At 51.6% G+C, this 25,032-nt stretch overlaps 2 protein-coding genes across 4 annotated transcripts in view; one reads left to right on the forward strand and one right to left on the reverse strand.

Moving 5' to 3' along the window:
• XRCC1 (X-ray repair cross complementing 1) overlaps positions 1 to 15,971 on the forward strand; it is a 41,898-nt gene extending 25,927 nt beyond the window's left edge. The window contains exons 5-18 of one of the 3 annotated variants that reach the window (XM_049900098.1): positions 3,851 to 4,009; positions 4,994 to 5,068; positions 5,170 to 5,275; positions 5,715 to 5,824; positions 5,900 to 6,011; positions 6,485 to 6,743; positions 7,069 to 7,185; positions 11,759 to 11,852; positions 11,952 to 12,084; positions 12,858 to 12,912; positions 12,998 to 13,137; positions 15,063 to 15,153; positions 15,555 to 15,630; positions 15,732 to 15,971. In XM_049900098.1, the coding sequence (XP_049756055.1) occupies positions 3,851 to 4,009; positions 4,994 to 5,068; positions 5,170 to 5,275; positions 5,715 to 5,824; positions 5,900 to 6,011; positions 6,485 to 6,743; positions 7,069 to 7,185; positions 11,759 to 11,852; positions 11,952 to 12,084; positions 12,858 to 12,912; positions 12,998 to 13,137; positions 15,063 to 15,153; positions 15,555 to 15,630; positions 15,732 to 15,845 (1,641 nt within the window). In that variant the 3' untranslated portion in view covers positions 15,846 to 15,971. The remainder of the gene's footprint in view (positions 1 to 3,850; positions 4,010 to 4,993; positions 5,069 to 5,169; positions 5,276 to 5,714; positions 5,825 to 5,899; positions 6,012 to 6,484; positions 6,744 to 7,068; positions 7,186 to 11,758; positions 11,853 to 11,951; positions 12,085 to 12,857; positions 12,913 to 12,997; positions 13,138 to 15,062; positions 15,154 to 15,554; positions 15,631 to 15,731) is intronic. The other 2 variants (XM_049900099.1, XM_049900100.1) reach the window with 2 other exon arrangements.
• Positions 15,972 to 18,290: 2,319 nt separating this feature from the next.
• Positions 18,291 to 24,642, reverse strand: ZNF575 (zinc finger protein 575). The gene is made up of 4 exons (XM_049901634.1): positions 24,384 to 24,642; positions 24,031 to 24,129; positions 23,053 to 23,223; positions 18,291 to 22,588 (listed from the first exon to the last, which is right to left on the reverse strand). Exons 3-4 carry the CDS (start codon positions 23,132 to 23,134, stop codon positions 21,930 to 21,932), a joined length of 741 nt encoding a protein of 246 aa, XP_049757591.1. The 5' UTR covers positions 23,135 to 23,223; positions 24,031 to 24,129; positions 24,384 to 24,642; the 3' UTR covers positions 18,291 to 21,929.
• Between the last annotated feature and the right edge of the window lie 390 nt (positions 24,643 to 25,032).

The raw sequence follows: 25,032 nt of genomic DNA on the forward strand, positions 1-25,032 counted from the left end.
ATTTTTCAGAAGTAGATCACTAGGTCTTTCTTTTGAAGTGCCTCTGGGTGGACTTGAACCTCCAACCTTTTGGTTGGCAGCCGAACACTTTAACCATTTGCACCACTGAGAGACTCCCTTTTGAAGAGTAGAGGTCAGGGACTTTGTGAAACGTCACTTACTGTATAAAATGTCTGATGTTGCCTCGTGATTAAATTTAGGTCCTACACCTTTAGCCAGAATGCCACCGAAGGAATGTTGTGTTCTTCTCAGTGCGTCGTATCACAAGGCACAGGCTATTGACTGACTTCCTTACTGACGAGGCTCACTGGGACCATTCGGTTAAGGTGGTGTCGGCCAGGCTTCTCTACTGTAAAATTACTCTTTTACTCCTTGTAATTAATAAATGTCATGTGGGAAAATACTTTTGAGACTATGAATTGACTCAATGGCAGCAGGTTTTTGGTTTTATGTATCTTGTTACTTCTCAAATTTGCATCCACTGGTTTTTGCATCAATTATTGATTTTTGCCTAAGTTGTTGATGCTATTTTAATGACTTATTTTAAAATTTCATTTTCTAGTTGTTTGTTGATGGCATGATAGAAATACAATTGATTTTTGTATATTGACTTAACATCCTGTGATTTTGCTGAAGTTACATATCGGTTCTAGTAGTTTTGTGCAGATTCCGTGAGATTTTCTATGTAGACAGTCATGTTATCTGTAAATGAAGACTCTTTCCTTTCTTTCCAATTTTGATGGGTTATTTTTCCCCGTTTTCTCACCTTATTGCACTAACCGGCACCTCTAGTCCAGTGTTAGGTAGCACTGGTGAGAGAGTGGACATCCTTACTCGGTGCCTGATCTCAGGGGGAAGTGTTGAGTCTGCCACCATTGAGTATGACGTTCGCTGTAGGTTTTTTTGTAGACGTCCTTGGTCAGGTTGAGGGTGGTCTTTTCTCTTCCTAGTTTGTTGAGAGCTTTTTTCATGAATGTGTGTTGAATTTTATCAAGTGCTCTTTCTGCTCAACAAAGTACATTTTAACAAATGAGGTTTCCTATAACAAACATTTTTTTCCTCAAGGTTATAATAAGTCAGCAGTCTTTGGAACTATTAAAAAAAAGTTCTCTGTTCTTGGCAAATAGATTTAGATCAAAATTGTACTTTATAATGACAAAAATGGGATAAATGCAGTTTTAGCTAAACTTTTTATCATAGCTGGTATATTAATGTTTATTAACCAGTTGCCATTGAGTCGATTCTCACTCACGGGGACTCCTCACATGTGCCAGAGTAGGACTAAGCTCCACAGGGTTTTCAGTAGCTGATTTTTTGGACGTAGATTGCAGACCTTTTTTTCTGAGGCAACTCTGGGTGAACTTGAACCCGCAACCTCTCATTTAGCAGCCGAGTGTGTTAACTGTTTCTACCACCCAGGGATTCTTAATGTTTATTAGCCTTTGCTTCTCTGTCTAGCAAGATGCAATGGCTTCCTCAGGCCTTTATCTTCGCAAAGCCTCAAAACACCTGTGCCTCAGTCTCCTATTCTTTCAGGGTTTTTAAATGAAACTTCTGATGGAGTCTCGAGTTTCTGTTAGAACTTCTAGCCGAGACTGAATTAAAGACCCAGAGACTTAACAATGTTCAGTCTCTACCTAGAGACTAGACTTGGCTGGAAGAACCAACAAAAAAAGGAAGAGGGATGGGGCAAGGGTGGACATTGTTGATGTCCCCTACGAATTAGGTTTTAGGCACATATTTTAATAACGAATACCATTTTCTGCAAAACAATACATTGTTTTTTCCCCTCCAGAGTCTCAAAGGAGACTCATAAGCCTTTGAGGTTAACACGGCCTTGAGATTAAAGATTTAATCCGGAGGCTTAAAGACAACGTTAGATAAACAGACTGACAACCAGCCTTGTTGTCTCTTCGTAACGGATGGAAGGAGAGTGCATTCAGGGGAAATCTGTCTCTTCGTGTGTGGATAACAGCTGCTGACCCCAGTTTGCGTTGCGTTGATGGTGAGCTAATCAAGCCTCTTCATGTTAGTCACTAGATGATAAATTCAGCTCCCTGGTCAGGTCAAAGTCAGATCTCTTATAAACGAGTCTAGTCCAGACTAAAGGAGCCCTGGTGGCAAAATGGTTAAGGACTTAGCTGGTAACCGAGAGGTTGGCAGTTTGAACCCACCCAGTGGCTCTGGGAGAAAGACCTGGCGCTCTCCTCCCATAAAGATTACAGCCTGGGAAACCATATAGGGCAGTTCTGCTCTGTCAGATGGGGTTGCTGTGAGTCAAAAACTACTCAGATGGCACCTAACAACAACATAGTTCAGGCCAGGGAGATGACTTCCCCTCTATAGAATTTTGTCTTTGTTGTTTCCTTTTCACAGTCAGGGCTGGGCACAAAAAGGCATACAATTATAGTCTTCACTTTTCTCAGCAAAAGATTGTATTTTCTAATTTAACAGCACATCAGTTAGACAAGAGAAGACTAACCAAGTAGCAGAATATACCCAACTAGAAGGAGCTTACTGCGTAACGACCTTGATTGTTTCCTTGGTAGGGAAGTCTAGCATTAGGCAGAGCCAGAGTCGATCTGCAGTTTAACAGAGTCAGGCTACTGCGTAAGCACTTGTCTGTTCGCTTAGATTTGCCCTCATGGTCACAAGATGATTGTTGCTGCTCCATCCATTACCTAGTAGCATCCAAAGCAGGAAGTGGGGGAGGAGATGGAGTGACACAAATTCAGTGGCTCCCTTCCTTCCTCTGTTTCTCCTCGGTAAAGAAGGAAAGTCTTTCCCAGAAGCCCTGGGAGCACCCCTCTTACATCGCATTGACCGGACCTGGGTCACATGACCACCCTTAGACAGCGCTGGTAGAGGGGATGGGATTGCGTGGACCTGTCATGGTTCAGCCCCTGGCGTTGGGCACACAGCTATTCCACTCTTTTTCAGAACTGCCTGCTCAGTTTCGATTGTTACTTGTTCCTTCATCATACTGTCAATATCTCCATTTATCTCTTTAAACTATTAAACACACTTATTTTATATTGTCTGTGATAATTTCAACGTACGCAAATCCCTTCTCCCCTCAAGCCTACAGCCTCCCTCTGGCTCCCTCTACTGGTAGAGCCCCTATTTTGGGGGAGCAGCTAAAAAAAAAGCCCCACTGCGTTCCAGTCAATTCCAACTCATGGTGACCCTGTAGGACAGAGCAGAACTGTCCATAGTGTTTCCAAGGCTGTAAATCTTTACCGAAGCAGACTGCCACTACTTCCTCCCACGGAGTGGCTGGTGAGTTCAAACTGCGGACCTTTCAGTTAGCAGCTGAGTGCTTTAACCACTACAGAAGCAGAAATGTGGTTTACAGAGTCGGCTCGCATCGCAGAGCAGGTGCAGAAGAGTGGGTTTGGAGCTGAGAGACATATCTTAATAGCTAGTGCAGCTTCCGTACCTCTCTGGATTCTGCTCTCTCATTTCTGTGCTCTGATAATTCCCCTGGGTTCCTGCCACTCAGCCATGCATTTTCAAAAGGTGCTTTACTGTTTTGCCGATCATTGTGGACATTCTCTACTGGGAGGTTCTCTAGGACATCCAGCCGGTCATGTTGCCAGAAATGGAAGACTATGGAAAAGTGTAGAGAAGGACTGTTCAGATCTGGAGGTTAGAAAGATCCCGCTGGGCCTGTGTCAGGGAAGGCCTGGAGGCCCAGAAACCAGGCAGGAGACAGGCTCAAGCAGGATTCCAGTGACTCCCTGTTGGCTGGAGAGTACTCGGGCTCCCTTTCCCTCCCCAGCCCCAGCAGGTCTTGATTAAACCAGCCAGCCCTGGTTCTCATCCACTGTGCCCTGTCTTTCCTTACCAGGTCCTTCTGGTGACCTCGTCTTTCATGTCCCCTTCTGAGAGCCGCAGTGGCTCAAACCCCAACCGCGTTCGAATTTTCGGGCCTGACAAGTTGGTCCGGGCAACAGCCGAGAAGCGCTGGGACCGCGTCAAAATTGTTTGCAGCCAGCCCTACAGCAAGGTACCTTGGGCAGGGGCTGGGGGTGCAGATTCCTTGGTTCTAGTGGAGGAGGAAGCTAAGCAGGGGCCCATGTCTGAGTCCCATGGGGCAGGGAGGATAGGACAGCTGGTTTCCCCATGGGATTATGGGGAAGCCAACCCCATGGTTTCTGAGATGAGTTTGGGATCCTGTGAGGTGCGATAGTTTCCTGGAGGGAGTCTAGGAGGGGAGAACTAGAGGGGTGAGAAATGTGGGGGTGGGGGAAGCTGACCTGTTAGAGAGGTGGGTCTAGTAGTAGTTAACATTTTGGGTTCTGAGGTCAGGCCTCTGGGTTCAAATCTTGGTGACACCAGTTCTTAGCTGTGTGACCTTAGGCAAGTAACTTAACCTCCCTGGGCCTCAGTTTCCTGATCATTATAGGGTTGCTGAAGGTTATGGGATGCTCAGCTGCCGTAACAATGAGACCCACTTATGTAATATACTACATGATAGAAGTGGCGCCTGAGAAAGGCGTGGTACTTGCTGTGTACGTAACTGTCCTAGCTGGGTGTCAGTGATCCAGCTCCATGAGGTCATCCAGGGGCCCAGCCTCCTTCCCTCTTTGGCTCTGCATCCAGCCAGCAGAGGAGAAAGAGCCTGGAGCTCGTGGGACACTCTATGGGCCAGGCCAGAAGTGGCCCCACTCTCTCACTCCGTAGGCAAGAGTCCAGCCTGTGGGAGTAGCCTCCCGTAGACACCCAGACATCTTGGCCCGTTGTTGTGAGGGGTGAATGAGCTGATGTGTATAACTTGGGAGTCTCACCTCAGCCAGAGTTAGTACCAGTAACAGCTTGATATTATTACCATTGTCATTGTCACTGAGGCACCTCCCTAGACATGTGTGTCCAGGAGAAGGAAAGAGCCAGAAAAGCGTTTTCCCTTTGTTAAAGGAGCTTGGGGCTAGGCCTCTAGGGTCTCAGAAAGGCCATGGCTAGAGGCTCCTGACGCCCACACCTCCTTTCCCAGGACTCCCCGTACGGCCTGAGTTTTGTTCGGTTTCACAGCCCCCCAGACAAAGATGAGGCAGAGGCTTCATCCCAGGTAAGTTCTACCTACCACCCCCTAGAGCCTTTCCTTCTCCCCACCCCTTCACCCCCGTCTACTGACAGCCCACCTGCTGCACTGACCTTGCGGGACCTTAGAAGGTAACCAAGCTCGGCCAGTTCCGAGTGAAGGAGGAGGACGAGGGTGGCAACTCCTTGAGACCAGGGGCTCTTTTCTTCAGCCGGGTCAACAAGACATCCCCAGGTAAATGGGGAAGACCAGTAGCCTGGGTCTGAGGGAGGATTGGGCTGGAGGCATGGACTCCTGGGTCTGAGGGAGGAGGGGGCTCGGGGTCTGGACTTCTGGGTCTGAGGGAGGAGGGGGCTGAGGGTCTAGACTCCTGGGTCTGAGGGAGAAGGGGGCTGGGGACCTGGACTCCTGGGTCCGAGGGAAGAGGAGATAGGGACGTGGACTCCTGGGTCTGAGGGAGGAGGGAGCTGGGGCGTAGACTCCTGGGTCTAAGGGACGAGGGGGCTAGGCCTTGGACTCTTGTCTGAGGGAAGAGGGGGCTGGGGGCCCAGACTCCTGGGCCTGAGGGAGGAGGGAACTGGAACACTGGTGGGTTTGGGGGATTATACTCCATGTCCAATGGATAGGAGTTATAAGGTCTCAGGGCCCAGCTGCCTCATTGTTTTCCCTCTAGCCACAGCCAGTGACCAGGCAGGACCCAGCTACGCAGCTGTTACACTTCAGGCCTCTAGCCCAGCTGCCTCAGCCCCCCTGGCTTCCAGGGGTGTAGGTAGTACTACCAAGGTGAGACCATCAAACTCTGGTTGGGTGGAAAAAGAGGAGAGAAGCTGAAGAACTCACCCATCCCTGTCCCCTCAGCCTCAGGAGTCTCCCAAGGGGAAGAGGAAGTTGGATTTGAACCAAGAAGAACGGAAGAACCCTAGCAAACCATCAGCCCAGCCCTCACCACCCGTGCTCAAGAGACCCAAACGTGAGCAAAACAGATGCCTTGTTCCCATGGGAAAAAGGGGCTGGGGACTAGAGCTGTATCCTGGAGGAGGAAGGAGCCGGGGGTCTAGACTCCTGGGTCTGAGGGAGGAGGGGGCTGGGGGCATGGATCCATGGGTCTGAGGAGTGGGGGCTGAGGGCCTGGATTCCTGGGTTTGAGGGAGGAGGGTCTGGGGGCCCATACTTGTAGGTCTGAGGGAGGAAAGGGCTGGGGGCCTAGACTTCTGGGTCTGAGGGAGAAGACAGCTGGTTGCCTGGACCCCAGGGTCTAAGGGAGGAGGGCACTGGGGGCCTGGACTCCTGGGTCTAAGGGAGACGGGGCTGGGGACCTGGATTCCTGGGTCTGAGGGAGGAGGGGGCTGGGGCCTGGACTCCTGGGTCTGAGGGAGGAAGGGGCTGAGACTTCATCCCAGGATGGCTGGTACTAACAGAACCTCTATTCCTTGCTTTCCCCAGTGCCAACTCCCGCCCGCACCCCAGCCACGGCTCCAGTCCCTGCCCCAGGACAGAGGGCAGAGCCAGAGAAGTCCCCAAGAGAAGGCACCGAGCTCAAGGGACCCCAATCTGGCCCCCAGGAGCTGGGCAAGATCCTTCATGGTGCGGTGGTGGTGCTGAGTGGCTTCCAGAACCCCTTCCGCTCAGAGCTCCGGGACAAGGCTCTAGAGCTAGGGGCCAAGTATCGGCCAGACTGGACTCCAGACAGCACCCACCTCATGTAAGCCGTCTCCCCATGCTCCCTGCCAGGTTGTCCCCTGTTGCCCTGTCTCCACCATCTTGCTGTCCTGTCTGTTTGCATGTCTTTCTGTGTCTCTGTCTCCTCGGCTGTCTGTATCTCCTGCCTCTTTCTCTTTTTCTATTTCCTACATCTCTCCCTCAGTTTCCCTATCTCATTTCCTGCCTTTCCTATATCCGTCTATATCTTGCATCTTATGTGTTTCTCTTCCGCATCTCTCCATCTTCTCTGTCTCCCTGTCTCTCTCTTTCTTTTTCACCCCTCAGATCATACCTGACTGACCTCCCTCCATTCTGCCTCCCACCAGCTGTGCCTTTGCCAACACCCCCAAGTACAGCCAGGTCCTAGGCCTTGGCGGCCGGATTGTGCGTAAGGAGTGGGTGCTGGACTGTCACCGCATGCGTCGGCGGCTGCCCTCCCGGAGGTGAGGCTTCACTGCTCACACATGGCACGCACACACCACCTCTGGCCCTCATCCCTGATTGGGCAATGCCAGGGATCCAGAGAGAAACCAGACTGAGGCCTGCCGGTGGAGAACATGGGCAGTCCCAGCCCAGAGTTTGTGGCTTCTGAGAGGAGGGGGCAAGGGCTGGAGGACCCCAGAAGAGGGAGGGCGGGCTTGCCTGGAAGGGTCACAGAAGGCTCTGTGCAGTACGTTTAGTGGAGAAGGAAAAGGGCATTTCAGGCTGGAGGAACAGCATGTGCAAAGGCCCAGGGGTGGTGGGAGTGCGGAATGTTAAGCCCATTTACCCTCATTCAGAGCAAGTACCTGGGCTTCTGCTTGGTGCCAGGTTGGCTGGATCCTGCTGGGGACCCAGATAGGGACAGACCTGAGCCCTGCCCTCAAAGGGATCTCACCTTGATGAGGGGGTCAGACTTGTTATAAAGCAGCTTAGAGGAGCATGGGGGCAGCACAGCCGGTCTGAGTCGGGGGTCTTAAAGGACGAGAAGAGGTTTTCCAGGCCGAACAGAGGCAGGGGGCATGCTGGGCCAAGGAGATGAGGTTGGGGTCAGCCTGGGGTCTGCTGTGACATGGAGCAGGTGGCACTGAGCTTGCAGTGGGAGGCAGGACTTGGCAGGAGATGAAGCTGAGGCAGTGGGAGCCATGGGAAGCTTTTGAGCTGGGCAAGGGCAGGACCAGATCTGTGGACGGGAGGGCACACTTGAGTCCTAGTCCTAGGGAGAGAAGACAAGGCCTTGGCTTGTTCGGAAGTGGGCTGTGCCTGGTGTACCTGAGAGGTGATCTGTGTGGGGGAAGAGAGACTAGAGGGAGGTGATTGGCTCAGAAAGGAGCTGGCTCCATCCAGGTCCACAGCCCCTTATCTGTAGGTCAGGAACCCAGACGGCTCCGGAAGCTGAGAGTGCTTTCCTGGGTTTGGTGCAAGCTCACTTGGCTACACTGTCATCCTGAACTGAAGGGGGGCTATTTATGGGCTTTGTGCATCCCATCAAGCATGTCATGCTACTTAGTACGGAACTATCAACTGGCCTGACGATGGGGCTGTGTCCCAGACGCCCGCGGGGTGTCCTGTAATGCTCGGAGTACCTGCTACTTTGCCTCTCTAAAATCTGACAAATTCAAAATTCTGAAGGCCACTTGGGTCCAAGGGCCTCCTCTCTGGGTGATAGGGAGCGAGGGAAGGCTTGAGCAGAGCAGGGCAGCATACTTAGAAAGATCCCCTGGGGCTGTTGCGAGGGACAGAGTGGTGAGGAAGCTGAGGGGAGACCCCGGAATAGGCTGGGGCTGCAGAGCTGGAAAGAAAGGGTAGATGGGGGATATTTCATGGGCAGAAGGGGCTGAATTTGGATCATTCTCTGTCTGGGTGAAGGAGGACATGAAAGAAAAAGATAAACACCTTTGGATTTGGCAGAAAAAATTTAGAAAACACCTTATATTTAAGAAATTTGACTATAGTAGGGATACTTGAAGGGAGTAGCTCTCGCCACCATAATCACAAATTGAGATGTTTTTAGTTTTCAAATACAAAGCACCTTGAAGAAAAAGCTTAGTAAACCTACTGCTGATTCTTCAGTCAACTGCTTCAACTTTGAGTAGATAGATAGCTACGGTCAAGTTGACTGGACTCATGGGGACCTTATGTACAACAGAATGAAACATTGCCTGGTCCTGAGTCATCTTCACAATCGCCAGCATGTTCAAGTCCCATTGTTGTGGCACTTATGCCCGTCCATGTCACCAAGGGTCTTTTCACCCTTGCTATCCCTCTACTTCACCAAACGTGATGTCACGCTCTAGCAGTTGGTCCCTCATGGTGACATATCCAAAGCAAGCCAGTCAGACAGTAGTCTGTTGTGATCCATAACGTTTTCAGGGGCCAGTTTTTCCAGAAGCTGATCACCAGGTGCTTCTTCCCAGTCTGTCTTAGTCTGGAAGCTTCACTGAAACATGTCCACCAGGGTGACCCTGCTGATATTTGAAATACCAGTGGCATAGCTTCCAGCATCACAGCAACATGAAAGCCACCACAGTACAACAAACTGACAGATGGGGTGGTGGTGTTGTTAGATGCTGTCAGTTCCAACTCATAGCGACCCTGTGTACAACAGAACAAAACACTGCCCGGTCCTGCGCCGTCCTCACAGTCATTGTTATGCTTGAGCCCATTGTTGCAGCAGCTGTGTTAGTCCATCTTGTTGAGGGTCTTCCTCTTTTTCGCTGACCCTCTACTTTACCAAGCATGATGTCCTTCTCCAGGGACTGGTCCCTCCCCATAACATGTCCAAAGTATGTGAGATGTGGTCTCGCCATCCTTGCTTCTAAGAAGCATTCTGGCTGTATTTCTTCCAAGACAGATTTCTTTGTTATTTTGGCAGTTCATGGTATATTCAGTATTCTTCGACAACACCATAATTCAAAGGTATGAATTCTTCTTCAGTCATCCTCATTCATTGTCTAGCTTCTACAGGCATATGAGGCAATTGAAAACACCATGGCTTGGGTCTGGGCCACCTTAGTCTTCAAGGTGACATCTTTGCTTTTTAACACTTTCAAGAGGTCTTTTGTAGCACATTTGCCCAATGCAATACATCCTTTTTTTTTTTTTTTTAATTTTTATTGTGCTTTAAGTGAAAGTTTACAAATCAAGTCAGTCTCTCACACAAAAACTTACATACACCTTGCTACGTACTCCCAATTGCTCTCCCCCTAATGAAACAGCCCACTCCCTCCCTCCACTCTCTCTTTTCGTGTCCATTCCGCCAACTTCTAACCCCCTCTACCCTCTCATCTCACCTCCAGACAGGAGATGCCAACATAGTCTCAAATGTCCACCTGATCCAAGAAGCTCACTCCTCACCAGCATCCCTCTCCACATCCCATTGTCCAGTCCAGTCCCTCTCGGAAGAGTTGGCTTTGGGAATGGTTCTTGTCCTGGGCCAACAGAAGGTCTGGGGGCCATGACCACCGAGGTCCTTCTAGTCTCAGTCAGACCATTAAGTCTGGTCTTTTTACGAGAATTTGGGGTCTCCATCCCACTGCTTTCCTGCTGCCTCAGGGGTTTTCTGTTGTATTCCCTGTCAGGGCTGTCATTGGTTGTAGCCGGCCACCATCTAGTTCTTCTGGTCTCAGGCTGATGTAGTCTCTGGTTTATGTGGCCCTTTCACATCCTTTGATTTCTTGACTGCTGCTTTCATGGGAGTTGATTGTGGATTCAAGTAAAATGAAATCCTTGATGACTTCAATCTTTTCTCCATTTATCATGTTACTTATTGGTCCAGTTGTGAGGATTTTTGTTTTCTTCATGTTGAGGAGTAACTCATACTGAAGGCTGTGGTCTTTGATCTTCATCGGTAAGTGCTTCAAGTCCTCTTCACTTTCAGCAGTCAAGGTTGTGCCATCTGCATAACGCAGGTTGTTGATGAGTCTTCCTCCAAGCCTGATGCCCCATTTTTCTTCATATAGTCTAGCTTCTCAGATTATTTGCTCAGCATACAGATTGAATACGTATGGTGAGGGAATGCAACCCTGACGCACACCTTTCCTGACTTTAAACCATGCAGCATGCCCTTGTTCTGTTTCAACGACTGCCACAGATGGGCGGAGGGCTTTAACTTTAAATCCCCTGAATTTCCCATGAGCCACCATTTTACAATGAATGTCACTTATCAGAACAGTGTTTCACCAGCTTTGAAACAACCAGATCATTTGAAAAACCATTCTAATGTGTGTACCAGGAAAGAAAAGCCAACGTGTTTGCCTCTGGCACTTATTGTGCATTGTGATTTTAGGCAAATTGATCAATATCTCTGTGCCTTAGGTTCCTCACTTGTAAAATGGTGCTAAAAACAGCACCTATGTCAGGATTCAATGAGTCAGGGTTTATCAAGTGTTTAGAACAGTGCCTGGCACAAAAAACAAATGCCACAGAGTTGGTTCTGACTCATGACATTCCCATGTGTATCAGTGGCTGAATTTTCAGAAGCAGATCACCAGGCCTTTCTTCTGAGTTGCCTCTGGGTACACTCACACCTCTGACCTTTTGTTTAGCAGCTGAGCATGTTAACCGCTTTTGCCCCTAGAAGTCCCAAATCAGTGCTAGCTGTTGTCATTAGAACTAGGAGGGTTATTTCCTGGAGGGCTAGTGGCTTAAGGAACCATGAATGTGGTGTCAAGGTCTTTGAAAATGTTCTTGCTTGGGGACTTTTATCTTCACTGGCAGACATCCCTAATGAGAAACTGATTCTCAAAGGGGAAAATTATTTCTGATTTTTTTTCTCCTTTCTGAAAAGGAGCATTTCTTCCCCAAGAGGAAAGGGAAGCCCAGGGTGCGCTCAGGTCTCTGGCATGGGTGGCTGGGGTGCTTAGGGGTCGGTGGGGCCCTTCCTGAGCTGGGGGAGGGTCAGAGTGGGAGAAAGACCGTGATCAGGCCCTGAAGTGAGAATTTAGTAAATGCTGGTGGTTGCTGCTCCCTGAGGCCCCTATCCACCTCCCCAGGCGGCTCGATGTCCTGTTTGTCTGAGGCCTCATTTCTCCCCAGGTACCTCATGGCGGGGCCAGGCTCAAGCAGCGAGGATGAGGGGGACTCTCACAGTGCCACCAGTGGGGATGAAGCCCCTAGGCTTTCTCACAAGGTCTGATGCCTCTGGCATACATACCCCCAACACTCACACCCCTGCTGCCCCTGCCCCTGGTGACCGTGCCCACTCATCTGTCCCACTTTCCCTCCTTAGCGACCCCAGACCAAAACCAAGCCCCCTCAGGCAGCAGGACCCAGCTCACCCCAGAGGTCCCCAGCCCCTGAAGAGGCCAAACCAGCCACACCAGGGGCCCAGGAGAATTCTGACACTGAGGGGGAACGGTCAGGTCAGACACTGAGCGGGAAGGGACTGGGGACCAGGACTCCTGGGTCTGAGGGATGGGGGGACTGGGGGCCTGAACTCCTGCATCTGAGGGAGGAGGGGACTGGGGGCCTGAACTCCTGCATCTGAGGGAGGAGGGGGCTGGGGCCTGGACTCCTGGGTCTGAGGAATGGGGGCCTGGGGGCCTGAACTCCTGGGTCTGAGGGAGGAAAGGGCTGGGGCCTGGACTCCTAGGTCTGAGGGAAGAAAGGGCTGGGGCCGGGACTCCTGGGTCTGAGGGAAGAAAGGGCTGGGGCCTGGACTCCTGGGTCTGAGGGATGGGGGGACTGGGGGCCGGGACTCCTGGGTCTGAGGGAGGAAAGGGCTGGGGCCTAGACTCCTGGGTCTGAGGGAAGAGGGGCCTGGGGGCCTGAACTCCTGGGTCTGAGGGAGGAGGGGCCTGGGGGCCTGGACTCCTGGGTCTGAGGGAGGAGGGGCCTGGGGGCCTGGACTCCTCGGTCTGAGGGAGGAAAGGGCTGGGGCCTGGACTCCTGGGTCTGAGGGATGGGGGGACTGGGGGCCTGGACTCCTGGGTCTGAGGGTTGGGGGAACTGGGGGCCGGGACTCCTGGGTCTGGGGGAGGAGGCACTCAGGGTCTGAACAAGTAGATCTGGAGGACACTTGAGATTAGGGGTTGGGGTGCCTGGGTCTGTGCTCAAATGTGATACTAAGAGGGAGGATTGCCAGTTTCCCCAAAGACAAGATAGGTGCCTTGTGTGACTAAGCATCCACTTGCAGAAGGTCAGGACAATGGGGCAGAAGATTCCGGGGACACCGAGGACGAGCTGAGAAGGTAGGGTTGGGGTTGGGGGTTAGAGTGGCTCCGGCCTTGGGTGTAGGGTCTGCATGCTGATCTCCCACCCCTCTCGGCTTCCCAGGGTGGCCAAGCAGAGGCAGCAGAGGCAGCCCGCAGGCCAGGAGGAAAATGGCGAGGACCCATACGCAGGCTCCACAGATGAGAACACAGACAACGAGGAGCACCCAGAGTCTCCTACCTTGCCAGTTCCCGAGCTTCCAGGTTGGAACTCCTTCCCTCCCTCCTAAAGTGGGATTTGTCCCTCTCAGCTGTGACGTGCTCTCCCCACCAGCCCTGGGATCACTGCTGTCCCCCTGGGATCACACCTGTCCCTAGGACTAGTGTCCCTTCTCCTTCACCCACCTACTCCCTGCCTTTGCCACCTCCTCCTCCCAGGCTCCTTCCCCTTCCTTTAGCATCCTTTCTGTGATGTCCTCTCTGTCCTGCTTCCCGACTTCCTGCCTATCACCCCATTGCAGCCCAGCCCATTCCAAGTGTGAATGGCCCCTCCCACAGTCTTCAGAGTCACCTGGGTGGGGGAGGGGGGGCACTTTTAAAAACTACAGACGTCTAGATTCAGTTCTTTTGGTCTGTGGGGGGCCCGAGCACTGATGTCTGTCAGGACCTAGGTGGTGGTCACAAGAATATTCGTTTCATCAGTATTCGTCACCTGGAGTGGATGCTGTGTGCGCAGGTTGTGTGTGTGTGTTTGCTTTTCTGACGTAAAAGAATAAGAACCAAAGCAAACAGGAAAACTCTGCAGGAGGGTGTGGGATGTGGGGAGTAAGAGCCTCTGCAGTTGAGATGGAGGGAGAAGAAGAAAGGAAGTCGGGTCTCAGCAGACTCAGCAGTCAGTGGCCCCTGGAAGAGCCATTTCCACCTAGCTCCTGATGCGTGATGGGCAGGAAGTACCGTGAACCTCCAAAGCCCCAAAAGGGGTGTCTTAGTTTCCTAGTGCTGCCGTAACACAAACACCACAAGTGGGTGGCTTGAAAGAGCAAATTTATTTTCTCATGGTTCAGGAGGCTAGAAGTCCAAATTCTGGGCATGGCTCTAGGGGAAAGTCCTTGCATGTCAGTTTTAGCTTCTAGTAGCTGCCAGCAGTCCTTGTGGATGTATCTGTCTCTGTCTTCTCTCTGTGTGTCCCTGTATCCCTTCTGCACTTTTTATAACTAAGAAGTGATTAGATTTAGAACCCACCCTGCTACGGTATGACCTTATTAACATACCATAGAGAATCCTATTTCTGAACAGGGTCGTATAGGTGTATTGTTGTTAGGTGCCGTCAGGTCGGTTTCGACTCAGTGACAATAGAACGAAACACTGCCCAGTTCTGCGCCATCCTCAGTTGTTATGCTTGAGCCCATTGTTACAGCCACTTTCCATCCATCTGGTTGAGGGTCTTTCTCTTTTTCGCTGACCCTCTACTTTACCAAGCTTAATGTCCTTCTCCAGGGAATGATCCCTCCTGATAACCTGTATAGGTATAACCAACCAAAAAAAAAAAAAACACAAACCCATTGCTGTCAAGTCGATTTTGACTCATAGCGACCCTATAGGAGAGAGTAGAACTGCCCCAAAGGGTTTCCAGGCAGCAGCTGGTGGATTCGAACTGCTGACCTTTTGGTTAGCAGCTGTAGTTTGCTGTAGTACTTAACCACTGCGCCACCAGGGCTCTATGTATAGGTATAGGGGCCAGGATTTCAGTACTTATTTTGGGGGGACACAATTCAACCCATAACGAGCAAATCGATGGCCTGAAAAACCATTAAAACGGGAAGAAGAAAGAGCCATGCCAAAGGTCAGAGCGAGAGAAAGCACTGGTTGAGAGGAACTGAGAAAGCCAAGGGGAAGAAGTGGCTGGCTATTAAGTTCTCAACCATCAGCAGCCTGTCTGAGGTTCCCTCGTGGACCATGCAAGTTGCAATAACAGTAGTTGTGCATTTTACCGTTAAAACAAAACTAAGTCTCCCTGGAAGGCTTTGATGGGTCTCTGGGCTGGTCTTGTCAATGATTCTCCACCCGGGCGTGAACACACCTCTCCTCAGCATCAGCCTCCCTATCTTGGCCCCAAGTGTTCTGTCACCCCTGCTGGGGCCTGGGAACCCTGGTGGCCTCACCTGTCCCCTCCCACCTCTCTCCTGCAGACTTCTTCCAGGGCAAACACTTCTTCCTGTATGGGGAGTTCCCTGGGGATGAGCGACGGAAGCTCATTCGATACGTCACAGCCTTCAACGGGTCAGAGTCACCAGGGGTCGGGGTGGGCTCGGGGATATGGTGGGAGGAGTGGGAGGCTGTGGGAAGGAAGATGATCTGGAGGTCAGGGAGGGGCATGCCTGGCAGCATGGGCACAGGCCATGGGGCTTGGATACCAGCCCTGCCCTCTGTGCTGGGCAGCCCTGGACTCCCTGCCTCCCCTCTTGGATTCCTCTGCTTTAAAGTGAAGATCACTGCCCCCATCTGAAAGGGCCGAGATGAGGATTAGTGATAGGGGAAACCATTGTTACTGTGGCAATGGCAAGATGGGTATATGAGGGAATGGGGGATCTATTGGCATCCAAGAGGGGGGAATAGCAGGGAGTGTTGACAGAGGGCACACCAATTCCCTGATGCCCCCTCTGCCTCTTCTCTCCCACCAGGGAGCTTGAGGACTATATGAGCAACCGGGTCCAGTTTGTGATCACCGCACAGGAGTGGGACCCCAGCTTTGAGGAGGTGAGTCCCTGAGGGGCAGGGATGGGGAGAGCCTGAGCCACATCCCCACTGTCCCCTTCTCACTCTCACAGTCATATTTGCACCCTCACCCCGCCTTGCAGGCCCTGATGGACAACCCCTCCCTGGCCTTCGTCCGCCCCCGATGGATCTACAGTTGCAACGAGAAACAGAAGCTACTTCCCCACCAGCTGTATGGGGTGGTGCCCCAGGCCTGAAGTATGTGCTTACATCAGTACGTGCGCGCGCGCGCGGGTGCACACAAACACGCGCACACACATTGGATGAGTTTAATAAAGGTGACTTGGTTTGGAGCTGCTGCCTCCTCTCACTAAGGAGCTCCAAGAAGCTCCCAGCTTTTGGTCTCCTGTTTGATTTTTGTTCCCCTTCAGTGGAAGGGTAGGATGCTGGGCTGCCTGCCTTAAGACTCCTGGCCTGGGGTCCCAGGAAGAATGAGGGCTCCTCCATCAGGGGTCTGGTGGGGAAGGACAGAGACTAGCTCCTGCCCTCCCCTCTCTCCTTGGGGGGACAAGAGGCAGGGAATTGGGAATCTGATACTCAGCACTGCACTTGACTTTTCTGACCCTCTGAGCCCATCCTGTATCTCAGTTTCCCTCTGTGGACCCTGGGCTGGAGGGTCCTTCTCTTGAAGCCTTAGGTTCCTGGGCCAGAGCTATGTCCCTCTCTCCGGGGCTCTCAGAAGCGGCAGTACAACTGTCACCAGCATGGCTTTACATTACATAAATGAAGTAGAATGGGGAAGGGGCATTTTAATCAGTCCACCCAAATCCATGACCCCCTTCAAGGCTCTGCACACGGAAGGTGGAAACTGAGCTGGGTCTGAGAGAATTGGGGCAGGGGATGGGATGGTGTTCTAGGCAGGGGCATGGCATGGACAAAGGCCAGGAAGTAGGAAGCAGCCTGGTGCCGGGGACAGTTGGGAAAGCCTTGCTACCTTTGCTGAAGAGGCTTTGGGGGCAGGTTTAGCTGGAAAGCTGGGCATAGTCCTTGCAGCGGTGTTGTCCAACGTGGTAGTCACTAGACAAGCATGGCTATTTAAATTTAAATGAACTAAAATTAAATGAAATTAAAAATTCACTTCCTCAGTCACACTAGTCACGTTTTAAGTGCTCTGTAGCCACATGGCTACTGGCTGCCATACCAGAAAACGCAGATAGAGAACACTACCATCATTGCAGAAAGTGCCTTTGGGCAGCGCTGTCCTGAATGTCTATGAATGCCAGGCCAAGCTCCTTGGACTTCATCCTGGGGGTGGCAGGGACAGGGGTCAGGAAGGGTTTTGAGCAGGCCAAAGGGTAGGGTTAGAGCTGGGTTTTATGTCTGACCTCTGGGTAACCTTTTCTTGGCCATTCCAAGCCCTTTTCCAACTTTTGCCTCACCACCCAACCAAGGGCCACCAATCTTGATCCTTTCTTTCTCAGCCTTTGCTTTTTCATCTGGAAGGTGGAGATGATATTAGAGTCTGCATTCCCTCGTTCATTCATCCACACGTGGACTGGTCACCGACTGTATTAGTTTGATATTGCTGTAACAAATTACCCCAAACTTAGTGGCTTAAAACAACATGGATTTATTATCTCACAGATCTGGAGGTCAGAAGTCTGACGTGGGTATCACTGGGCTAAAAATCCAAAGGTGGGCAGGGCTGTGTTCCTTCTGTAGACTGTAGGGGAGAATCCGTTTCCTTGCCTCTTCCAGCTTCTAGAGGTTGCCCACATTCCATTTCCCTTCTGTCCCTAAAACCAGCAATGGCCGGTCGTCTTTCTCACATCACATCAGCCTGACACTGATTTTTCTGCCTCCTCCTTCCATACTTAAGGATCCTTTGTGATTACACTGGGTTCACCCCAATAATTCAGGATTATCTCCCTATTTTAAGCAGGGCTTTGAATGAGTTCATTCAGGTTCAAACCCCTGCTGAGAACTTGCATTTCTAACAAGCTGCCAGGCGATGCTAATGCTGCTGGTGAGGGGCCAATTCTGAGAAGCACTAGTAGAGCAGTAGTTCTCAAGATGTATTATACAGAAGAATCACCTGGGGATCCTGTTAAAATGTAGATTCTGACTCAGTGTATCTGGGGTGGAAATGGAAATTCTCAGCATGAGTTTGAGCTGGAGCAAACCAGTCCAAGGCCCTGATTTTAAGGTCAGCTGATTAGCAACCTTAATTCCATCTACCTTAATTCCCTTTAGCCACATACCAAACATAGGTTCTGGGGATTAGGCCGTGCACATCTTTGGGGAGAAGGGGGAGAGCTTTATTCTGCTTACCACACCCACCATGTGTGCGACGCTGGAATGCAGTGTGTAAAAGCAGACACAAGTCCTTGCTCTCATGCCAGGGGAGAGAGAAGGCGAGTGTGTGTTGGTATCAGGCAGTAATACGTGCTGTGAGGACAGATCAAGCAGGGCCATGTAGTGGAATGATGCGGAATGGTGGCATAGCTTAGATATGGTGATTGGGGAAGGCCTCTCAGAGGATGTCCTTTCTGCAGGGACTTGGGAGAAGTAAGGGAGTATCTGGGGGAACCCTCCCGGGCAGAGGAAAAGGAAGTGCAAAGGCCCTCAGGCAAGGAGGGTGCCTGGCATGTTCAAAGAACAGCAGGGCATTAGGATTTACCCTGGCTCAGCCGCTGCCCTGTTGTTTGGTTGTGGGTAAATGCCATCTCTCTTGGGCTTTGTTTCCCCATTTGCACAAGGTAAAGCTGGACCAGATCAACACCTCTCAAATAAATTTATGCCTTTAAAACACTGGTAGTAGTAGATTGCTTTGCAGGAAATCCTCCAGGGCACTCATATCTGTAAAAATGGAGGAAAGCAGCATTGCCAAGTTTGGAGGAGGGTGTGGAATCCTTGCCCCACCTCACCCCCAAGGCCTCCTTGAGTAGACAGCAATCCAGCCGTGTGCCAGTTCCCACTGACCCGCTTGTCCTACCCCTCTTGCTGGGTACTTTCCACAAACCATCTCTCATTCCATTCTCCACAGCTTTCAGATCTCAGCTCAAACACTACCTCCTCAAGAAGACCCTCCGTAACCTCTTTTAAAAAACCCTATATGCCAAGTATATGTTCTTATAATACTGTACCTCTCTCTTCTATCAGAGTTGTAAATTTACATTTGTTTCTGCTCAAATTTACCAGTCTTTTTCACTCTGATTTAAACTTTTTGTGTCTTAACACTTTCTCTACTCTGAGGCCACTATGGTATTTTCCCTTATTTCCATCTAAATATTTTAGAGTTTTGCTTTTCAAATTTAGATCTTGAATCACCAGAAAACTGCTTTTGTGTACAGTGTGAGGTAGGGATCTGTATTAGTTTCCTGTTGCTGCTGTAACAAATTAGCACAAACTAAGTGGCGTACTTAACACAACACAAATTTATTAGAGTTCTGGAGGTCAGAAGTCCAAAATCAGTCTCAGTGGGCTCAAGTGAAGGTGTCAGTAGGGCTGAGTTCCTTTTGGAGGCTTGAGGGAAGAATCTGTGTCCTTGCCTTTTCCAGCTTCTAGAGGTTGCCCATGTACCTTGGCTCGTGGCCCTGCATCATTCCAACCTCTGCTTCTGTCATCACGTCGTCTTCTCTGACTCTTCTGCCTTCCTCTTTTCAATTAAGGAACTTTGTAATTACATTGGATCTACTTGGAAATCAGGATAATCTCCCCATCTCAAGATCCTTAACTTAATCATATCTGCAGAATCCCTTTTGCCATGTGTAAGGTAACATTCAGGTTCTGAGTACTAGGATGTGGACACTGGGGTGGGGGGCATTATTCTGCCTACCACTGGATCTCATTTCATTTTTTTCCCTTGTCGCTCAGCCTTAACTCACAGATTAGTCTGTTCTTTTCGCACTCATCTATAGCAGGGATCAGCAAACTACATCTCATTGGCAAAGTCCAGCCCACCTCCTGTTTTCATAAATAAAGTTTTGTTGGAACATAGCCATGCTCATTCATTTACGTATCGTAATGCCTGTAGCTGCTTTTGCACTATGACAGCAGAATCAGAGTAGTTGTGACAGAGACCATTGTTTGTTGCTGTCGAGTCGATTCTGACTCACGGTGACCCCATGTGTGTAGTGTAGAACTGATCCATAGGGTTTCCAAGGCTGTAAATCTTTACTGAAGCAGACCACCACATCTTTCTTCTGTGCAAAGGCTGGTGGGTTAGAAAGACTAACCTTCCAGCCAGTAAGTGAGTGCTTAGCCACTGCGCGACCGGGGCTCTTTGACAGTGACCACAGGACCTGCAAAACCTAAAAAGTATGTACTACCTGGCCCTTTACAGAAAAAGTGTGCTGACCCCTGAGCTACAGATTGGGGTTGTCATATGTCAAGGCCTCCTGGAAGCACAGGTCTCTTTCTGAGCTCTCAGTTCTCTTCCACTGGTCTGCCAGTCTGTTCTTTGGCCAACACTACAGGCTCCATTACTGTAGCTTTGTAATAATTCTTGGTATCTTGGAAGGCAAGGCTTCCCTACTTGTTCTTCAAAATGGTCTTTGTTACTTTTCATTTATATTTACCACCACCTGATTAGTGTGCACTTCTCTCACTAGACCAGGTCTTTCTCGTTCACTGCCAGGTCCCTGATGCCCTGTGCAGTGCCTGGCACACAGTAGGTACTCAGGACATATCTGTGGAAAGAATGTTGGCTCGACCGTTCTTATTTTGTAGTAGGAGAAACAGGCTCCAAGAGGGGAACTGATTTTTCTCAGGACAAATGACTTACAAACACTTCCATTTTACGGATTAATCATCTTGAGTCCAGAGAAGTGACAGAGCTTGTCCGAGGTCCTGTGGCTCATAAATAGTGGGTCAGGGCTCAAAGCCAGGTCTGCCTGGCTCCAAAGCCTGGGCTTTTTAATTTTTGTATACTATTAGTAGTATGGGAAACCCTGGTGGCTTAGTGGTTAAGTGCTATGGCTGCTAACCAAAGGGTCAGCAGTTCGAATCTGCCAGGCGCTCCTTGGAAACTCTATGGGGCAGTTCTACTCTGTCCTATAGGGTCGCTATGAGTTGGAATCGACTCGACGGCACTGGGTTTTTTTTTTTTTTTTTTTGGTATTAGTAGTATATCTTTTGTTCTTCTTTTTGTCACTTAGTGTATCTTGGAGGTCTTTTCACATCAGTACATATAGAGACATATCCAGACCAAATCCGTTGCCGTCGAGTCGATTCCGACTCAGAGACCCTGTAGGACAGAGTAGAACTGCCCCACAGGGTTTCCAAGGCTATGTGGAAGCATACAGCCACGTCTTTCTCCCATAGAACTGCTGGTAGGTTCAAACTGCTGACCTTTTGGTTAGTAGCCAAGCCCTTAAACACTGAGCCACCAAGCCTCCTTATAGAGACATACGGAGAGGTCTTTTTTTTTCTTCTATTAAGTCGCTGTATTGTAACATTAGCTGGTCCCCTACTGATGGGCACTTGGATTGTTGGCAGTCTTTGACCGAAACCATCACGTCGCAGTGAGGTTCCTTACCTGCATGCCTTTTCTCACATTCTTGAGTTTATCTGTTGGCCAAATTCCTAGAAGCAGAATACTTGGCACATGCATTTTAAACTTTTTCTTGTTGATTGCGGCCATGGAGTCAGCCCCCAACTCATGGCGACCCCGTGCACTACAGAAGGAAACACTGCCTAGCCCTGCCCCATCCCCAAGACTGGTTGCAGGTCAGACAGTTGTGATCCATCAGGTTTTTATTGGCTGATTTTTGGAAGATCTCCAGGCCTTTCTTCCTAGACTCTCTTAGTCTGGAAGCTCCACTGAAATCTGTTCAGCATCATAGCAACATGCAAGCCACCACTGCACATAAGAGACATTGGCTGGGAATTGTACCCAGGTCTCCCACATATAGGGTGAGAATTCTACCACTGAACCGGCAATGAATGCCTCACCTTTTACAGATACAGTCAAATGGCCATATTGGAGGCACCGGTTTAAACTTAGAGCAATAAGGAGAAAGCCTGTTTCCCCACAATGCTAGCGGACTTTTTTACCTTTGCATGTAAATGAGTGGGGGAAAAACCAAAGCCAGCGCTGTCAAACCACAGCTCCAGGTCTATGGTTTTGGGCCCAGCACTCGCTCCATGTGGCTGACATCTCTCCCTCCCCAAAGCAGGTAAGCAAAGAGTTTCCCAGCCTTCCAAGTTAGAGTTCAGCCAGTCTCCCTCTCTGCCAGCTGGCTATATGGAAACGCAAGTCCACTTAGCAGGGCTTGGAAATCCTACCTCTTCACTGACGCGGGCTGGCGGCAGAGGGAGGCCGTGAGCCAAACGAGGATTCACTCCCGCTCTCCCTGGCCCTCGGCCTGGTGGTGGCTGCGTTGGTGAAGGAGCAGGAGGCGTCTCTGTCCGAAAGCCTGGCCGCAGCTGGAGCAGCGGTGCGGAGCAGTGGCTTGATTGGCCGGCGCGGTGGGGGGGTCGTGACACAGGCGGTGGGCGGCCAGCTTGGAGGGGAAGGAAAAAGCCTTGGGGCAGTGTGGGCAAGGATAGGGGCGGGCGTCGGTGGCGTGGTGCGTGTGGCGGTGGGCCGCCAGCTTGGAGGGGTAGCAGAAGGACTTAGGGCAGTCTGGGCACGGGTAGGGGCGGGCTGGCGCGTGCGTCCAGAGGTGGGCCGCCAGCTTGGAGCGGTGGCCGAAGGCCTTCGGACAGTGTGGGCACGGGTGCGGGCGCGCGCCGCTGTGCGTGAGGCGGTGGGCCGCCAGCTTGGAGGGGTAGGAGAAGGCCTTCGGACAGTCAGGGCACGGGTGGGGCCGGGCGCCGCCGTGGGCGAGCCTGTGCGTGGCCAGCTTGGATGGGTATGAGAAGGTCTTGTCACAGTCGGGGCAGCGGTGCGGGCGCTGGGGCGGGGGCCGCCGGCGGGGTCGGGAAGACATCCCCGCAGACGCAGCGGGCCCTGGAGCAGACTGGCTGGGCTTTGACGGCGGGCCCTGGTGAGGAGCTGGGGGACAGGAGTGCTGGTGGGCTCCAGGAAGCAGCCTAGGCCAGGTTCCCCACCACCTTGATCTTTGAGGGGTCCCACAAAGTGTGTCTGGGCAGCTCAAGCGTCACACTGAGATTCCCCGAACGGCATGCATCATCCTTAGGGTCTCCAAAGAGTTACCTGCCTGGATCCCCCAAACTACTAAGGGTTCTCCCAAAGTGTCAGTTTCTAGTATCCTCCCAAGTGATCACCCTGGAATTCCGCATTGTATCCTGTCTCTCCTGCAATTTCCTGGGCTGAGGCAAATGGTCACTAAGAGTCCCCAGAGCCAACGTAACATTTTGGGAATCCCGAATGGTCATTACCCTGGCTTCTCAACTCTCGTTCTTATTCTGAGAGTCCCCCAAAATGTGATTTTCTTAGGCCCCCAGAGGATTCTCTTCCTGGAGGATGCCTCCACCCACAGGCAGCGATGCTCTCACCTCCTCCTTTGGTGACTGGTTCCTTGTCAGTGGGACTAGCATCGGTGTCCCCGGCCTCGGGCTCTGCACCTCGCTCCAGCATCTTGTTGGCCCAGGGACCTAGGAACAGGGCCTGGGGGCCAGGGGACGACGCCAGTGATTACTAGGCAGATGACAATAGAGTTGGAGGCCCTGAAAACAGAGGTTAGTCTGTTTAGGAGGCATCTAAGAAAACAGAGGACCCTAAGGCTACGGCTGCTAACCAAAGGGTCGGCAGTTCAAATCCGCCAGGCGCTCCTTGGAAACTATGGGGCCGTTCTACTCTGTCCTGTAGGGTCGCTATGAGTCGGAATCGACTCGACGGCACTGGGTTTTTGGGTTTAAGGGGCTCTGGTGGTGCAGTGGTTAAGTGCTCAGCTGCTAACTGAAAGGTCATTAGTTTGAATCCACCACGGCTTGGTGGGAGAACAGTGGGACAAAGATGTGGCTTTCCGCTTTTTTAAAGATTACAGCCTTGGAAACCCTATGAGACAGTTCTACTCTGTCCTATAGGGTCACTAAGAGTCGGAGTTGACTCCAAGGCAATGGGTTTTTTTTTTTTTTTTTCGGTGGGGGAAGGTTTAAGGAGAGGGCCGGCTTAGCGGGAAAGCGGAATCTAACAGCACAATGGGCGGGGCTACGCAAATCTGACCAGCTGCAGGCTCTTGGCAGTTTGGACCCAGGGTTGGCGCTTTTGAACCACTAGAGGAAACTGCCGGGCATATTTAGCAGACGTCCTGAGCGTGTAGTGGGCGGGGCCTACACCCGGAATGGGCGGGGCTGGAGGCGTTACTGAAATCGGGAATGGGTGGGATTATGTAAATATGCCCCAAAGGCGGGGTTTCTGCAATTCCGACCGGGGGCGGGCATATAACCGGAGTAGGCGGGGCTAGGCGCTGTCCCAGGGGAGGGGCCTATGAGCGCAGTGGGCGGGGTGTCACGTCGAAGAGATTGCTTTACCCGGCTCTCAGTCCACTGACAACCCGTCAACCGCTTCCTTTTTGCTGCTAAATTTCATCCCCGGCGCGGATTTGGGGTCGTGGAGGACAGGGGGGAAACCTGGAGGGAAGATCCAGAAGACCCCTAGTGAATTTCTCCCTCGGGGTCCCTAGAGTCCGGGCCTCAATGCACCCCACGGAATCCTGGCATTCGGGCCCCAGTGCACCCTCCCAAGGCTCAGGCACCAATGCACAATCCCTCCAGAGCCTAAGCATCCGGACCCCATCGATCCCCCTCTGGGATATTGTGGCGTTCAGCCCCTATTCGTTTCCCGAGGACCCAGGCGTCCGGGCCGGGACTCATGCCCCCCTCACCTGCGGGACGGCCCCTCCCCAGGGGCGGGGCTCCGGGCCCCTCCCGCAGCGGCCGCCGTTGCTGCGCTGCCCTCGGATCCCGTGGAGCTGCACCGCCCGGCGCGCGCACGGCGACGGGGAGAGGGGCGGGAGCGCGCGCGACCAGCTCGGCCCAGCCTCATTTTCATTCCGTCCTCCCAAGCCGAGCTGGCGGGGGCGTCGGCACGCATGCGCAGCACACGCTGCGGCCCAGGCAGACGAAAGGGAAGGAACGGGTGGATGTTGGAGGCAGGCAAGTTCGTGAGCGAGTAGAGCAAGCGCAAAGCTACCCGCCGAGGAACAGTAGCAAAGTGTGTACTGCAGGCGGCGGGACTACGGTGGCTGACTGGAGTCATGCACGTGCAGGACCTAACGTGGAGAAACTGCGCTTAGAGATCGCTGAGACGGCTCCCAGTATTTCCCACCCAACCCTCCCCCTCCCGCTTAATTAAGTCCCCCGTCTTTTCGTGAGGAGCCCCGGTGGCGCAGTGGTTAAGAGCTGGGCTGCTAACCAAAAGGTCAGCAGTTCAAATCCACCAGCTGCTCCTTGGGAACCGTATGCATGGAGAGAACTGCCACTCTGTCCTATAGGGTCGCTGTGAGTTGGTATCGACTGGACGGACTGCAAGGT

Source organism: Elephas maximus, chromosome 11, assembly GCF_024166365.1.
Source record: "Elephas maximus indicus isolate mEleMax1 chromosome 11, mEleMax1 primary haplotype, whole genome shotgun sequence".
NCBI lineage: Eukaryota > Metazoa > Chordata > Mammalia > Proboscidea > Elephantidae > Elephas > Elephas maximus.

Coding starts and splice junctions, on each gene's coding strand:
- ZNF575 (XM_049901634.1), bottom strand. CDS start 23,134: ATGCTGGAGCGAGGTGCAGAGCCCGAGGCCGGGGACACCGATGCTAGT. Junction 22,589..23,052: donor ACCAGTCACCAAAGGAGGAG/GTGAGAGCATCG, acceptor CCTGTCCCCCAG/CTCCTCACCAGGGCCCGCCG.